The sequence below is a fragment of the Dysidea avara genome, chromosome 6, assembly GCF_963678975.1.
Source record: "Dysidea avara chromosome 6, odDysAvar1.4, whole genome shotgun sequence".
In the NCBI taxonomy this organism is placed as follows: Eukaryota; Metazoa; Porifera; class Demospongiae; order Dictyoceratida; family Dysideidae; genus Dysidea; species Dysidea avara.
In genome coordinates, this window is record NC_089277.1 from 29058743 (window position 1) to 29077505 (window position 18763).

The window sequence follows — 18763 nt, forward strand, 5'->3', positions numbered from 1 at the left end:
ACATTTACTGTAATTATACAATTTTGTATTTTTAAGGTATAAAGTAAAAAATATAATTGTGTGAACAGAATAATAGTATACAACTGGTAAATTTGACGTATATAGTATATGCATGGAGTGATGGATCATAACATATATACACAGCTACTAAGTTGCTACATCGTGACAAGCGCTCATTAATCTGTCATGTTAAGACTGGCTCTGTTCAGCTGGTGTAGCATCAAGTCTTCGTAGAGATGAGTTCCCAATAAGTAGTAGTCCCATCCAGTTGATGCCAAATTGACAAATCGTTTTGGACACTCATCAAACTACAGAACACATGTAAAAACTTGTAATGACCTTACTAGTCTGGTACAGTAACACAATCATATTCAATTGAGCCAACACTACATGTATAGGGATTTTCCTGCTAACACATTACTCATTACGTTCAGTTTATATACTGTTTAATGGATTCTCTACAAGTGAAGTGTATAGTTACAGTGCTATACTCTATAGATTACTATCCTGAAATTGTACAAGGCTGCATCTTTGAAACTTTTTTTTCTGGGATGGTTTAACAGTGAAATGATTAGCTAGTTCAGTATAATAGAAACAGATGAAGTAAAATTATAATTGTATTATTATGTTGGAAGTTAGTTGGCGAATATAGCAATGAAAAAACAAAGTACACAAACATGTAGCTGATCTGCTAGCAGTAATCTCAATGGGCTACCAACTTGATGTAAAAATGAGCTCATCATGCAGAAGCCTTAATAAAGGCCATCTGCATGAACACTTGTTGTGCAATGATATTTTAAATGCTCTATTCACTGATGTTTTTAAATTAAAGCTATTATACATATTGAATTACATAGATTCGAAGCTTTATATGCTAAGTTTTGCTGAAACCTAAAATAGGAAATATATATAACATCTGTAGCTAATCACTACAGGTTAAAGTATACAGTGGAAACAACCATGTAAAATATGATTATTACTTTACTCATCACAATGTGTGAGCCCATGATAGTAGAAACATTATGTACAAACATGGGTCGGATTATCTGGTCAATACAGTTATGTGGGTTGTAAAGCATGTTCGGCTGGGTTGGATCAAGTGTGAATCAAACTCAAGAAGATGTGACCTTTTTATGAAGAATGCAGTGAATTATATTCTAGTCCTCCAGGTCTTATGTCTGGGGTGGTGCTTAGAGATTTCATAATGAGGAACGTATGTACCAATAACCACCAATCTGAACTGGAGGTTGACACTACTAGAGCTGAAGTGTGGTAGCAGTTTTGAATCATGTGCATGGCGTAAATCGCCAAACAATAACAATTATTTGTCATCTGCCTGTATACTTACATAGAGCTACAGCAACTCACTGATCCTTGTGATATGCAAGGCTAATTGTAGCCGACATAGTGCCCAATTGGTGCATGCCCTTGTTGTAATGAAACCTGATCCCATCCAGGTGTGGGTCCCATCCAGGTTACTATTCAGGTCAGTTGGTCTCCCTGGTCAGCAGTTAATCCAGGTTTATCATGGCAAAGATTGAAACCCTTATAGCCTCACTTTTGAACATTTTATGTCATCTGCAGCTATGCCTCTGCCATGATTTGGCTATAGATAATCGCTAAATCATCTTACAGTACATTTTATAGACTTTAGAAACTTACTATGCACAATCATGTCTTGGTGATAAACACACAAACAATAAAAGCAGAAGCTATAAAGATACTTATAATTTGATATGAGCATTTAATACCTTTAAAGCACATTGTAAGTTCAACACTTGAGATGCACATTAAAAACCTTCAAGGTGATTTTAAAACAAGATAGTGACAAGCAATTCAATGGAAGCTGTTCAAAAGGTAGATGAAACTACTAGGAATATTCATTATATTTTATACTTAGCAAATAACCTAGTAAACAATTGTAGAGACCTGAATGTTATTATTGTAATATGTATGTGCATGTGACCATGTGTCTTGAGGCTTTAATTAAAATTCTTGTAGTTATATCCGTGCATGCTCAGGGAATCAGAGTCAGTTATCTACAAGAATGAAACGGTCTACCCAACAACAATGCAAAGTGGGAAGAATGAGAAATACTGAGGTGCATGTCAAAAAAGGCTGCCAAAAACTTAAACATGGATGGCGAAAAGTTAAGTGGAAAAAACACCCGCTGGCCCATTATACTGTTGAAAGTGTGTCACTACTGCTGACCCAGCTGACCCACTGGTCTGAATAGCAATCTGAATGGGACCCGGTTTAATCAAAACAGAGGTGTACATCTATTTTGGCAGTGGCATTAACTATTGAGCACGACATTGTACAAAAGACCCCAGTATTTATGAAATAGGTTATGCATAGAGGTTACCACACAATAGAGAAGATCGTCTCCATATACTACACAATCAGTGAGTGGATGTGGCTCATGTATGCCTACAGACAGCAACATACGATCCTGATACGCGAACGTAGCACCATTGTAAGTTTTTGAGTTGCATTTCCACTAGTATAGCTTGCAAAATTATTGTCACATGTCAGGTCAGACTTAGATATTCTATTAAATGGATCCGGCTACTTGACAAATGGGACCTAAATGATAGTCAGATGACCCAGCCCAGTTTCAACCCTGCATGAGGATGGTATGTCAGTTAATATTTAGGGATAAAATATAGTAGGACTGGTATAATTCAATCTGATTATGATGTGATTTTAGTCACATCTGAAAATTGTTGGTAGCATCTTTCTAACAAGACTCTTCATAGAAGAATGCTTCAAGTTGAATGCTGTATGCAGGAATTATGTGTTGTGAGTTTTAAGAGTGCTTGGTTATTAGAGAGTGCAATAGGAAACCTTTACACAATTTAATGATGAATTCAAAGAAGTAGACAAGCTTGCACTGTACACATATTGGAATGAAAAAAATCCACACTATATTATACAGGTTGCTACTGCCTATACATAACCACAAGTGATTCATATAATAAAAGTGCTTAACCTAAATTATATTACCTACAGGAAGCATTATAATATAGGTACACCCTTGTGGATTCATGTGCAGCTGTAACTATGATTGCTACAATATTGCAACCACAACATGGACGTCATTATTTTGTATGAAATAGTAGTACCAATAGGATACTATCATAATTAACAGAAATTGTTGTAATTTGAAATATTAGCCATTTTCAATACAGTTTCTGTGCTACCAAATGTGAAGGATAATAATAATTATAAATATTGATATATGGACAGTAGAAAGAAATTGAACTGTTATCATGAGACAAATTTGTTCTTGTGAAGCTAGACAATATAGGTTGTTGACAGATAAGGTTTTTCCTGAACTATCTCTCTATCCATTTTTAGTCACAACCAACTACAATGATGAGGTTTATACACCCCCTTGTCACAACTTTTAGCTAATTTGCAATATTGTAGCTTGCTGCATAAATATAGCCATATTTGGACATGCTACGGTAACATACATGTATCAAACCTGCTGACACACCACCATTGTCCAAAAAAGGATATGTGTGGATTTAGGAAGATTCTTTACGACTAAATTTTACCATATTTAGAGATAAAGAATAGGATTATTGTCATCAGAATTGTTTGATGTGCTAATGATTCTTTACAAAACTAGCTAAGGGGATGGTGATAGGTACTTACCACTTCCTTGATTGGTTTTTCAGCTGGGTTCTCATCTTTAATACAACCAAGTCCTTCTCTGATAATCTACAAAGGATTAATACAACGTGTTATTAATAACAACAAAAATAACTACATGCACATGTGGAAATCTAAAGTGATTGACAGTAATAACAATGTAGCTATGGAAATATACACAGGTAAAAACAGAAGCCAATTAATGATCACAAGGTAGCTTCAGACATCTGTCAGTTGGTGTGATTTGTGACTGGATGGTACAATTTCCTCTGCGAAACATAATCTGTTATATACATATTTCCATTGTAAACCTATATCTCTGAGAAGTACGTATCTTGATACATTCACAGTATAGAGAAATGAGGAAAACACTTACTATGTATATAGCTAAATGACCGATTATCAACTGGTATGTATCATCGACCTAGCAATTTCCTGTAAAAAAATCCTCTGTAAACTTGTACTTGTTTGTTGAACTATTTTGATGGTTTCTGCCCGCTTTTATAGGATTTTAACTACCAGAGAAGGATTTTACAAAAGCGTTTCCTGTTGCAAGTTCGTGTTTAACACAGATGATTTGAGCAGAGGTGATAAATAATTTTAAAAGGCCAAGACTAACAATATACCAGTGTTGCAAGTACTCATTGGAAACATATAGCCTCAAGTTTTGTAGATCCTTATATACAACTGCACTGAGCCTGAAACATGTCTAACTGATAAACTGCATGGACTCATTGTTACATGATGCTCCAAATGTGCCTTATTCACCCATGTAATAAATTGGCAAAGGCAGCCAGGTTCTTCTGTTTAGTCTTTGTGAGAAGCATAAAAGCAAAAACCAGTCTAAAGATTTAGTTTTGTTATTTTTGTATTAATAAAGATGATGTTGTATGTGCTATTAATTTAACTGATCGCGGTTGTATTTTGCATTCCAATCATGTGATTGACAGTGTTGGGAGTAACGCGTTACTTATGTAACGCGTTACGTAATATTATTACTTTTGTGGCAATTAAGTAATATAACGAATACGCTATAAAAACAGGTAATATAACGCAAGTTACTTTACTTACAAATGTAACGCGTTACTTAAGTAATATAGTTACTGTAACGAGTATAATATTATTACTACAAGTAACGAAGTTACTAATCTCGTTAGTTATCCTCTCAGTAACGCCTAGCCACAACGAAGTAACGAAGCCTACTGTATGAAACTTATTCACCAGCTTCTTACTTAAAACCAAGATTTGCACATTGTCCAACAATACAATCATGTCACGTGATAAAGTGGTAGTTTCACATGTGACAGCTTAAGGCTGTGGACACAAAGTAATATAATATGTAATATTATTATAGTTACTTTATTTTATGAGTAATATGTAACTGTAACTAAATAGTTCAGTTGCAAGTAATATGTAATATGTAACTAGTTAATTTTACAAAGTAACTTGCCCAACATTGGTGATTGATCTGAAATTGGTGAGCGTGTACATTGTTAGCATACTATAGGTGGATAGGGCAAAGCTTTCAGGTGCAGTGATATTAGCAACAGGTCAATATATAGAAAATATATATGTGGTCAATAACAAGTATACCACTGGTTGATAATTCCTACTTTGCATAGTTTCAGTCTACCACTCATAGCAAAAAAAATTTCTTTTTGCTTAGATCCATTGATAAAGGTATCTATTTTCAGAAGTTGTTTGAATGATAACTGAAAATTAGCCACAAAACTTTGTAATTTAATCTGTGAGAAATCATAAATCTGAAAGCCTTGATATTTCCTCATGATATTCAAATATGTAAGTATATACTGTATGCCTGCAATATTATGATCTTATCATAAGCACCTTTATGAATGTAGGCAAAAATACTGAACCCGGCCAGCACACATGCATTTGTCATTTGTACAAAATAGCTAAAATGAATGGTAGATATATAGTATAAGCAACCAATTATCAACTAAGTTTTGTCCTAGCATGGTTTAAGAAGTTCTTACAAACTCTCAGTTTCACCATTGCCCAAGTTGTATTTCAACTATTAAGTAGTTGTGGTCCCATGACACACAAGTGTCATCCTGTTACAATGATGCATGGCACATAAGTGAATACCAAACACATTATGCCTATCTACTCAATGTGGTGGAATCAGTGCATGGTCTCCAGTGACCTTGTGCTAGCAACTGCTAGTTTGAAAATTAGAAGATACACATATTATTTAACGTGCATGTATATGTATGTACGTTCCATTACATCATTACCCATCATATTGTAAGACAAGATATCAATACAATTTTAGTTTTACACTGAAGTTTATATAGTAGAAATGCAATAGTCAACTATAGAATACAGTAACTGCATAGTTATATCACAGATTAACAGGTGTTAGCTCTAAATGACATTGGATACTAGTCATTATTGTTGTGTGGCTACATGTACAAGAATTTTAAGGCTTGGTGGGTGGATTAATATTGTACTACGTATATGCCTATAAATGGATAAGCGTAGTACGATCTGTTATATCACATTCAAACCAATGTAAACATTTGTTGGTGGTTCTTTTTGTGGTACAGAACTGTTGCTGCTGTGAAAGAAAAATTGTGGCTCTACAAAATCTATTTCTTTTTAGAAGATTTATGCTATCGGCAGGTATGTTAAAGAGGAAACATAAGTGAGGCATCTGCAAAAATGCATACAGTTTATGCAACAAAATGATATATTGTTATCATTAGTGGTATCTACTACATTAATACAGGACAGTAAAAATGTAGGTACAGACACTGCAGATTTAGACTGATATCTTATAAAGCATGCTGAGTATAGATGCACTTATTATTAATCACTGTCAATTTAATACATGGCTTATAACAGAAATGTATAACGTTCATTTAATAAAGAATGTATATGATTCATAAGTTTGACAGTACTCCTTTTCAGGAGATAAAGTCAAGTATTTTCAAATAAAAAAGCTGTTTCTGTTGTAGTACAGGACTCAATAAGCAATTATTTAGTGGGTATTTATAAACTAATAATAAACCATCATTAAACTTCCTCCTACATGTTAACACCACAGCACTACATTCTCACCCCAGAGTACAATTATATTAGAGCCACCAAACTGAAAATGGGGATTCCACAAAACAACACAAAGTATTGTCTGATAAACGACACATGATATGTTGTGTGGTCCAAATAGCCACTTGAATACTAAATATATCACAACAGAGGATTTTGGTGTGGCTTTACATTAAACTACAAGGAAGAATTCAATCCACAGGAATGTAAACACAGTAAGAAAATTTCCACAAAAGGAATAAGCTATATATAGCTTCACAGGATTCAATAACTACTTATAATGGTAAATGTATAAACATATCAAGGACAGGATAATAGACAACAACATCAATAACAACATCAATAACATGAAACACGAAGGGTTAGAATACTCACAATTCTTTTAACAGTTGTTGTAATGTTATATGACAGTCTATACATCTGTAGCACCACATCAGTGAAACTAGGCTCAAGGACTACTCCAAGTTCAACCTCATTCAACAGAATGGTACCCAGTCTAGTGATCAGTTTCTTCATTAGGTAGTATTCTTGTACAATGGATGGTAACACAACTCCATCAGTCATTATCTGTATGTACAGTGATAGTACATATTGAGCTACACGTCTAACAGACTGGTATCTCTTTGTTTATATTTACCAACTTGGTTATAAATATGTGCAATTTTGCTTTGTGCTGTAACTATATGCATTAAATGATAGTTTCCTCTTCGGCATTAAGAATTCATCAACAGGGCTATTTTCATACATGAACCATGCAAAATCGTGTCCTTACTACATCAGTTCAGTAACTCAGTTTGGCTTAACATGCATGGCCACTATAACAAGGTGAGCTTATTAACGAGATGAGCACTAGCATAGTTTCACAATATATAGATATACATTTTAAATTAAAATCTTTTGTGACGTAGAAGGCCATACAATCATACAGTTTTTACAATCCATAGATCTTTTACCAGTATAAGAATTCATAGCAACAGTGCAATATATACAGCTAGCTACAACACTTTCAATTCAATGCTTTTAATGAGTAGTGATATACACACACACATATGTCCATCATAAATTGCTAGATTTTACAAGTGTGCATTATTGATAACAGTTATCTCTGTCATTCGGAGTCAGTGGCTGCTGTATCTAAATTTCAATGACATCTGTGTAAATCAAGTTATGGCTACAAACTACAGAAACTGCATGCATACTTCGATTCCCTCCCATTGAGATACACAATATATACAGACATGTAATACCCACATACAACTATTAGTTATACAGAACTAACTCAAGTTTCAGGAAATACACAAAATATCTTTACCTCATTTGAATATATGATAGAGTACTTGTCAGGTAGCAAGCCAGAAACAACTTGATTACAAATATTTGGTAGATTCATTTCCTAATACAAAAAACCCAATGTTGCATCGTACCAACTAGTGGCTTCCATATACTATACATTAAGATACAAAACACTTTCAATATCAATATCATATTGTACTGCTGCCAACAGGGATTATCGTGATCTAACAAAACCATATGTATTACAATCAACCAAATAGTTATTAGACTGTGTGCATAACAATTTAAAGTGACACCATTCAAGTGGCTATTTTACACTGAGTTTATATATATATGTACAGTAAGAGTACATAGAAAGATATATATATATATATATGCTTGCTATACATGTGAAGAAACACTTCAGGGTTAGTTGTCACAACCCTAACCCAGTATGTTGCATAGTGATGTCCAGCTGTTCATTTCAACAACAGCTTATTATTCAATTTGGCCCATTTTGCATATTAATAAATGTGTGCATAGCTTCGCTTGCTAGTATCAAGTGAGTACACAAATCCAGAACTTATAACTTTTTGCTGCAGACAAAGATTTAAAATGATGGAAGTATGGCAGGAATAAATACTTTTAATAAAGTATTTGGTATTCAGCTTGTACATTGATACTTCAGTACTACTTCTTTTAATCGTGCATGCTTGCCATGTGTTTGCTGTTAGCTTACACAACCTAATGGTTATCAAAAGTGAGGTAATAAAGGCTATCACTTGACTAGTGGTATTTAGTGCACTTTGCATGTGATGGTTACATGAATATTTGTACACATGCAGTGTGTGTGAACAACATGTACCATACTTATGGATGTAGCTATAAATGGACTCATAGTATGTATTTAAAATATAACATCATTACAAATAAAACTGTACTGAGAAGTTATTTATGTTGTATACTTCAAGGTTTAACACAACAAACAGAATTGGTGGAACTTGTATTACACTATAGTATTACATTTTTGAATTGCATGTATAGCTGTCTCTGCAAGAAAATGTATACAACTACCACTGATTACATTATGGCAATACAATGGTGAATATGAAATAAAACCATTAATGGTGGTTTATACTTGAATAGCTTACTAGAAAATGAAGCATATACACAAGCCAGTTTTAAACACCACCCTCAAAGCTTCATAATAATTCTCAGAATTAATATTTGAATATAAAACAATGAAAAGAGCCATGAATATGTGGCTGTTTACATGATAAAATAGCTACTCTTTACTCACTGGGTCAGGTTTGGACACAAATTTCATGATGGAGAGACAATCCACAATAACTCTTTTTAAAGAAGTTATGAAAAAACTTAAGTTGAGGATTCCCTAAAGATGCATATACACTACAGCACAGTATAAGAAAACTTAGCAAAACAAATAAAGGTAAATTTAAAAGATAAACCGAAACAAGGAATTAGTCAAATTCAACTACAGATGCTATGACTACATTACAGATTTCAACTGTAATCCTGCAGAATAAACTTCCTTTCTTTCAATATCCTGGTATTCCTTTGCACTATAACATATTTTAACTGCTGGTTTCCCAAATATTGCAAATTCCTTTTAACCATACAATTACACTATTTACTTTATAACCTTGCATCTCTTGTGTATACTTGCAGCTATTATCACAAAACGTTTAGCAGCTACTTCAAAAATACAATACATTTAATCCCTAATTCAGTCTATACCCATATCTGAATTAGGGATTAAATGTCCACTAGTATATACCTGAAGACCTCGCTTGTTTCACTATATGTTTTATGGCTACGATCCCTTAAAATCTCCAACACTTGTTTGCTTGCCTTTTTTGTAACATTATTCTGATGGGTGAACTAGCACATACTGCATCAAAAGAAAGAATGACACCTAATGTTTTCATTTGAACATACGCCCCATGGCCAGATATATCAATTACTGAAAAATGAAATGTCCATTATGCTTCTATGTTCAGCCCATTACACAGTGTTACAAGCAAAACATTACAATAAGCACCTCTGTAATCAATCCAGTCAGTACAGAAGATGCAAACAATTTTTTACATTACAAACATAGGGAAGCCATCATGTGCACTATCACAAATCAACACCATGTGCTGCTAACAAGAAGAAATGGAATGACACGTCTAGTAACAGTTAAAATCAAGCCCATAGCCTTAGCTGTTATTGAGTTACTGTACATTTGTCCGAAGGAATCAGACATACAGAACTACCTTACTGTATGATGTATGTTGTCAATGAAGCCATTTCCACTCATCTAAAAATAAACATCTCAAAAATGGTATGGCAAAAAGTATTGGTGGGAATATAAGAGTTGCTATATAGCAGCCCACACATTAACATAATTTATAACACAAATTAGATGATCAGTGAATGAAGTTATGAAACCAACAATGCATTTATCACCATCTCACTAGGGACCCACTAAAGGGTGAAAGATATGAACAGGAAAACTATATCAAATGTAAGTTCAGGTGGTGAATTGAATAGACAAGAACTGCACAGCTGGGACATGGAATTCTCAACTTCTTAAAAAAACAAGACTGGTACAAATTTCAGTAGTAGCTCCAGTACAACATTATATAAATTGAGCAACAGTTACCGATAAGTGCTAGCCATGTTTGGAACCAAAACATGTAACTATATACATCATATATGGTACTGCTCAAATGCAACATCATCTCGTGAGAGTATGAGTGATTAAAAACTTGCCAATTCAAGGGCATTGCACCTGCTTCACTCATGAGTATTCATCTTGTTTCATTTGGATGAGTACTCACAAGCGAAATGGGTGCCACACCTTTAATTAGTGAGTTTTTAATCGTTTCCACACTCATGAGACAATGTTGCATTTGAGCAGTACCATAGTGTGGTTTTTAATAGCACATCTAATCAGCTCATTGAAAGTAAGTAATTATTATTTGCAAATACTTTAAGGCTATGAATAGCACAAATACCTATTTAAAGATCCCAAAACTAATCGTAAAAGAATAAAATTTTGTCACTTCATAATTTTGTCCACATGCAGCATGTGAAAATCAGTCACATGACCTTTCTGAAAGCACCAACTTGGTGACTTGTAATTCAAGAAAAGATGTTATAGCTAATATCTGCTACATAGATATAAGATTGCTGGATACTGACATGCAAAGATGGCCAAATGTATCATACAGGTTTCATTTTAGGAAACAAATGACCACATAGTTACAAAAGCCAAAGTTGAGATAACATCAGCTACATATCAGGCTAACGATTTATCACACTAAAATTTGTCTTGAGTTACATATGGCGTGTAGTTGGTTTGCAGAGCTGTTCCAGCTAGAAGTATAGGCATGGACCATGACTGTGTCACAGTGAGCTGCAACCTTATATAAGCCACTGTCCCTATCCATTTTTGAACATATATAGCATAGCAGGTGCCAACCATGCCACCTGGATAAGATGTCCTGCATGTGATGGGGCTGATGTCAAGAAATAATTGACAGAAAATTCTATTATAGGCATCATCATACCTATGGTCTGGACACTTTCAAAGAAAAGTTGTATACATGCACAGCTGCACAGCATTTTAAAATATTAAAATGGTCAATTTTGTTTAAACTAATTCAATTTGCCTATATAAATCTATGAACAACAAATAGACCACATAGTATCATTTTTTTTGTACATGGGGTTAATTTCTCAAAAGATGATGAACCCACAATGCTTTGAACAAAGTATTCTATCTTTCATGAGTTAACTATTATCATAATAAATTTGATTGCTACATACCAGCTTATGTAGCATAACAGAAATCAACATAACATGGCATTATAAGTTCGGCTCGACTGTCTCATCTCATCTATATAGACTTGAAAGCATACCTTATTATAATAATTTAAACTATTTCATGTAACCATTGGGAGAGGTTGTACAGATTCCGCACACTAGATGTCAATGCATCATACTGACTGGTAGACACTGCAGCTACAGAATCAGTAGAGATGTCACAGCCTTCAGCCAAACTGGCCACAGTGGGGTCCATAGTACTGCCATAATATGGAGTAGGAGGAGGTCCATTATTCGTTGGAGCTGGTGCACTGACCTTCATCAACACCAGCAGTACTGCAAGGGAAGCCAACATTATTCTGTTTGTCCTGAGGTAAAAAAGAAGAAACAGGAAGGTTATAAGGTGTATCGTCTGGACGTTGGTCTTTATGGCTACTCAGCAGTTAACCGCGATGCCACACACCAAATTTATATATACTGACTTGAATAGCTATTCCAGGAAAACATTTGTTATATATAATCTAATCAAAAACAGCCAAGCTGTAAAAAAAGGAGTGCGGCCCTTGAAAAGGCTATGGTGAAAAAAGATGTGAAATCCAAGGTGGCGGCCAAGAAATGTCTGTGATGGTAGGTTAATGGTAAAAATTTTAATAACAACAATTCAGGTGAATTTGGTGCCGCTTGGTCAATTGGCACAAAATTCACCTGAATTGTCGTTATTAAAATTTTTACCATTAACCTACCATCACAACCATTTCTTGGCCGCCACCTTGGATTTCACATCTTTTTTCACCATAGCCTTTTCAAGGGCCGCACTCCCTTTTTTACAGCTTGGCTGTTTTTGATTAGATTTCATTTCTTTTTGTATTTGTATACCCCAAAGCCGGCCTATGGCCAGCTTTGGGGCTTTTCAACCTATATATTTTTCTTTTACCACAGGAAAAAGAAAAAGATGATTCAGAAGCAGATTTTATAAATACTTTAACTCATTCGGATTTTATCACTAAATGTACAAATCATATATATAATGCATATATCAAGAGTTCATAATATAAAAAGAGAGCATGTATTTATTACATGTCAATTAATCCCCACAGGATAATTTGCAGCTGATCTCTCTACTGGGTGACTTGAAATGTAGCTGAACACTCTACAGGGCGATCTGCTTGTACGTAGATGAACTCTTTACAGGATTCTCTCTAACGGGTGACTTGACTCTAGCTGAACTCTCTACAGGGTTATCTGTTTGTAGTTGAATTCTCCACAGACTGATTTGTTTGCAGCTGAACTCTCTACAAGATAACTTCTTCTAGCTGATCTGTCTACAGGGTGATTTGTTTCTAGCTGGTCTCTCTACAGGGCGATTTGTTTGTACCTGAATTCTCTACAGGGTGATGTGTTTGCAGCTGAACTCTCTACATGGTGGTTGCTTTGTAGCTGAACTCTCTGAAAGGTGACTTCTTCTAGCTGAACTCTCTACAGGGTGATCTTTTCATAGCTGAACTCTCTATAGGATGATTTGTTTGCAGCTGAACTCTCTACATGATGATTTCTTTGTAGCTGAACTCTCTACAGGGTGATTTGTTTGTAGCTGAACTCTCTACAAGTGATTTGTTTGTAGATGAACTTTCTACAAGGTGATACTTTTAGCTGATCTCTCTACAGGATGACTTGTTTCTAACTGAACTCTCAACAGGGTGATCTGTTCATAGCTGAACTTTCTACCGGGTGATTTGTTTGCAGCGTAGCTCTCTACATGGTGGTTTCTTTGTAGCTGAACTCTCTACAAGGTAACTTCTAGCTGATCTTTTTACAGGGCATGTTTGTTTATAGCTGAGTTCTCTACAGGGTGATTTGTTTGCAGCTGAACTCTCTACATGATGGTTTCTTTGTAGCTGAACTCTCTACAAGGTGACTTCTTCTAGCTGATCTTTCTACAGGGTCATTTGTTTGTAGCTGAATTCTCTACAGGGTGACTTGTTTCTAGCTGATCTCTGTACAGGGTGACTTGTTCCTAGCTAAACTCTCTACAGGTGATTTGTTTGCAGCTGAACTCTCTTACATGGTGGTTTCTTTTTAGCTGAACTCTCTACAAGGTGACTTCTTCTAGCTGATCTCTCTACAAGATGACTTGTTTCTAACTGAACTCTCTACAGTGTAATCTGTTCATAGCGGAACTTTCTACTGGGTGATTTGTTTGCAGCTGAACTCTTTGTATGATTGTTTCTTTGTAATTGAACTCTCTACTAGGTAACTTCTTCTAGTTGATCTCTCTACAGGGCAATTTGTTTGAGCTGAACTCTCTACATGATGGTTTCTTTGTAGCTGAACTCTCTATTAGGTACCTTCTTCTGGCTGATCTGACTACAGGGTGACTTGTTTGTAGCTGAATTCCCTACAGAATAACTTGCTATATAATATAATTGAGTGAATTATAAATGCAGCTGAATGCTTTATTAGGGTGACTGTTCTATTAGAGTATCTCGATCTCGCATTTGCTACACGTAGTTGCCTTTCGAATCATAACTCAGTGGTTTGTAATCCGATTCTTCTGTACTACTGCAAGGACTTTCGATGATGATTATTCCAGCTACAGACTGATTTTCAGCTCATTGCTCCAAGCGGTTTGCCTGATAGACACGAAAACTAATCGTTTTTTTATTCATAAAAATCGATCGCGTAATTTTGACACAGGTTGGGTTTTGTGTCATATCTCCGTGGTCTTTGTCCCGATTCCTTTCAAACCACAAAAAGGCACTCCTACGATGGTTGCTCCATCCACTTAGCAATTTTCAACTGATTCCTCAAAGGAGTTTACCCTGTAGGCGTGACAGACCTTCGACCTTATTTTACGCGCAAATAATCGGTCATACCTCCGTGAATGTTCATCTGATTCCTACCTACGTTGGTACAGAGATCCGCATTAATGAGCCCTTTAAGTGTGCCAAATTTCAGTCCGCTCCGAGCACGCATTCGTGTTTTATGGCGGATTTTGCGAAATGAAGAAGAAAAAAACGAAGAAATTAAAACGAAATTTTGTTCGCTCGTATGCTATCTCGGAAATGGCTGGAGCGATTTTCTTCAAATTTGGTATGTAGACTCCCCTTGCTGGCCGGCACCTCTCTAGCAAATTTGGTTCCAATCGGATAAGGGATCACAGAGCTACATAGGTGTGACAATTGCGTTTTCTTTCTTCCTGTTAATATACTCACGGGTGGCACGCCGGCTTCTTGGGCTGCACGACACACTACCGTGTGTCTTGATACACTGCTCTGTGTTCTGTGTTCATGTTAAATAAATACACTGCTCTGTGTTCATGCATGATAATTTACATGTTTTCTCAGGTATATATTATAGAACCAATAGTAAAGCTAGTGGGACTTGTAATCAAATGACACATGTGTACATACATGCTTCTAAGTGGCCATTATATAAGCAGGTAACCTTATTGCTCATTACACTGGGTTTCACTTTGTGACACTATTATAATAATAATCTCATTGTTTAGCTACTGTAGGCACCACAAGAAATTTTGGTTGGTGATATTATGTATGTTCCGCGATTCTCTGGATCTAAGCGACACTTAGTTGAAATGCAAGATAGCTACCAATATGTTCCTCTATTGTTGTCACTTAAAGCTCTCATATCTGATAAAACTGTTAATGATGAATAGAGAAACTACCAGTCTGGCAGAACGTATTCACAATGATGGCTTACTGGAAGATTTTTGTGATGGTGCTCGATTTAAATCACATACTTTGTTTTCTGTGGATACGTGTGCTTTACAAATAGTTGCACACTATGATGAAATAGAATTGTGCAACCCATTAGGTGCACATGTGAAAAAGCACAAAGTGGATGTGGTTACATATACACTTGGAAATGTGTACCCTAAATACAGATCAAAGTTGAAACTTACACAATTGGCTATTATCCACCATTCCAGTGATAGAAAAGTATGGAATTCATGCTATTCTGAAGCCATTCATTCATGATCTTAATATTCTCTCTACAACAGGCGTAGAAATAAATGTTGATGGCATCACAAAGCTATACAAAAGAGCTCTGTTGGCATTTTTGGCTGATACTTTAGCAAGTAATGATTTGGTTGGGTTCAAAAAGTCTTTTTCATTTGCTTTTCGTATTTGCCGTACTTGTTTGGCAACAGAAACCACACTGTCATCCAGTTTTTATTCAGAAGCGTATGAAAAGAGAGACGACATCAGGCATAACCAGCATTTAAGGGAATTAAATAAAGATACAACCAATCATTACTCCAAAATTTATGGAATCAATGAAAAATCTTCATTGATGGATGTTAAATACCTTTCTATGTTTGATAATGGTCTGCCACATGATGCAATGCATGATCTCCTTGAGGGATTGGCACCACATGAAATCAAACACATGTTGTCACATTACATTTCTAATCGTGTATTTACTCTACAGGAATTTAATGACAGGCTACTAAACTTCAATTTTGGATATTCTGATACAGATAAACCACTCCCTATACTTAGTACATCACTGAAAAGTGATAAAAAACTTCGATCATCAGCTTCACAGATGTTGCAACTTGTACGAACTCTACCATTTCTAATTGCAGATAAGATTCCTGAAAGTGATGAGCATTGGATTTGTTTCATACTATTAAGGAAGTTAGTTGACCTGATCCTTACCCCTATTGCCACAGAAAATATTAGTTCATCATTAAAGTTAGTGATCAGAGATCATCATTCCAAGTTTGTGCAGCTTTATGGCTTATCATCCTATATCCCAAAACTACATTTCTTAACATATTATCCTGAACAGTTATTGAATCTTGGTCCACTGGTGCATACATGGACAATGCGTTATGAAGCAAAGTTGAATTTCTTTAAGCAATGTGACGGAATTCTAATTTTAAAAATATTGCTCTTAGTCTAGCTAATAGTCACCAACATTGGATGTGCTACGAAATGGCTAGTGGAGAGCTGATTCCAACCAACTAGAGTGTGGTCCAGTTATCAGTATGGGGCTTGTCGGTAATGAAACTAATCTATTACGACCTTTAGAACAGTTGTTTCCTCAGCTCAGCCAAGAGAACACTATTTGTCGGCCAGCTTGGGTAAAAGTTGATGGGATTCTGTACAAGGCTAATAATGCATATTTAGTAGTGGATACTGATGGCTTGGATCCAGTGTTTGGTAGACTGGATGATATCTTGATAATCAGCAGTGGTGTTGTTGTATTTAATGTTGCCAAGTGTAAAACTCTTTACTTTGATGAACATTATCATGCCTACGCTGTCAAAGTTACATTTGAGCAATTTTGTATAATAAACTTCTATGTTGGAACATTTATCACATGCACACACTATGTAATGGATGCAGTTACATATCTTTAAAATAAATTTTGTGATAACAACAAACTATTATGGAAATGCAGATGGGAGGTATTGCATCTTTGAAAAATGACATGTGCATGGTATTAATGAATGTATAGCAACCTCAGTATATTATATCACAATAGGTCTTAGTAGTTTTCATTATTTTTGCTTAAGAAAACTGTTACTGCTGTATACAGCAGTGATAATCATTTTGTGAAATAAACTAGTAAAGGTGTTATGAAATGATTGCACCCACGGCAGTAATAGTTTTCTTAAGAAGAAAAATGAAAACTACAAAGAAGTCTGCATTGCGCATGTTTTAGTGAACTATACATATAAGGTATACCATAGCATGCAAAGTATAACAACAGATCACAATAACCGATTCTGGCATGGTTGTCACAACTGTGCATGTATGCACATTTGAGCCATAGTTGTTAAATGGCCCAATGAAGTTGAAGTTACCACTTTTTAGGACAGTTAAACTGAACCATCCCTGGTTGTTGATGCTCAAAAGTAATTTTAACCCACTCTGGTAATAGCAACCATCTCATTGTCAATTTCACCTTTACATTATTGTGGTAAAATAACCTGCAGTTGTTATATATACCCATTTGAATTTAATTTGAGCCATAGTTGTTAAATGGCCCAAAGAAGTTGAAGTTACCAATTTTAAGGACAGTTAAACTGACCCATCCTGGGTTGTTAATGCTCAAAAGTAATTTTAACCCACTCTAGTTATAGAAACCATCTCATTGTCAATTTCACTTTTACATAATTGTGGTAAAATAACCCACAGTTGTTAAATATACCCTTTTGAATTTGCTGTGTACCCACTATTAATAATCCCTATATAATGACTCACTGCTGAGCAGGTATCAAAGCAGTACAATCACACCAAGCTAATACATAGCAACACCAAGCTAATACATAGCAACACCAAGCTAATACATAGCAACACCAAGCTAATACATAGCAACTGGAATGAAGATGTTCATTTTGTGTGCACAATATTATGTCCAGAAAACCTTTAGCATTGGTTTGGTTTATGATATAGAATCAGTCATAGTGGTCAAGAAATAGCTGCATTGATAATATTGTTCATTGACGGCAGAAATGCATGGAACATCATCATAATTATGTACAATGTACGGTTGTCACTGAGTCCACATATGTGGAGTGAAATACAGGTACAATATAAACCTACTATTGTACGTATATGCATACGTATTTCATGTTAGTAGTGATCTCACACAGTTGCATACGGGTATGTATGCATAAGTATACTGTACGTATGTGTATTAACATGGAGACATTGTTTTTGAATTAAAAATTAATAGCATTGTAACCGGATTTGCTAAAAGGTACCTTTTCTACACATATTATAGTATAATACCTGTACCATTAAACAAATAGTTGACTCCTTATACTGATTATATTATACTGATATATGTTGTTCTTTGTATCAAAATGCAGCCCGGTACTCTAGTTTCACTCATGGAAAATTTGAATATACATATGCAATGTCAGCAATGATGAAAAAAGTTATGAAGTGTA

The 18763-nt window shown here is 35.2% G+C and overlaps 2 protein-coding genes across 3 annotated transcripts in view; one reads left to right on the forward strand and one right to left on the reverse strand.

Moving 5' to 3' along the window:
* The window catches only part of LOC136257306 (uncharacterized), a 44166-nt gene extending 28649 nt beyond the window's left edge, over positions 1–15517 (forward strand). The window contains exon 4 of the mRNA XM_066050423.1: positions 15356–15517. Coding sequence (XP_065906495.1) covers positions 15356–15511 — 156 coding nt within the window. The 3' untranslated portion in view covers positions 15512–15517. The remainder of the gene's footprint in view (positions 1–15355) is intronic.
* On the reverse strand, positions 161–12329 carry LOC136258749 (uncharacterized). Of its 2 annotated transcripts, XM_066052104.1 has the most exons (5): positions 11934–12329; positions 8045–8125; positions 7108–7299; positions 3664–3729; positions 161–308 (listed from the first exon to the last, which is right to left on the reverse strand). In XM_066052104.1, the coding sequence occupies exons 2-5, from the start codon at positions 8120–8122 to the stop codon at positions 177–179; spliced, it is 468 nt and encodes a 155-aa protein (XP_065908176.1). In that variant the 5' UTR covers positions 8123–8125; positions 11934–12329; the 3' UTR covers positions 161–176. The 2 variants fall into 2 exon arrangements, with proteins under 2 accessions (XP_065908176.1, XP_065908177.1); XM_066052105.1 differs by lacking the exon at positions 11934–12329 and having other exon boundaries at positions 8045–8328.
* Positions 15518–18763: the final 3246 nt, after the last annotated feature.

Excerpts from the sequence above, each read along its gene's own strand:
- LOC136258749 (XM_066052104.1), bottom strand. The coding sequence starts at position 8,122 with ATGAATCTACCAAATATTTGTAATCAAGTTGTTTCTGGCTTGCTACCT. Across the intron at positions 7,300-8,044 it reads CTATCATATATTCAAATGAG|ATAATGACTGATGGAGTTGT; the intron begins GTAAAGATATTT and ends CTGTACATACAG. Across the intron at positions 3,730-7,107 it reads CAACAACTGTTAAAAGAATT|ATTATCAGAGAAGGACTTGG; the intron begins GTGAGTATTCTA and ends AATCCTTTGTAG.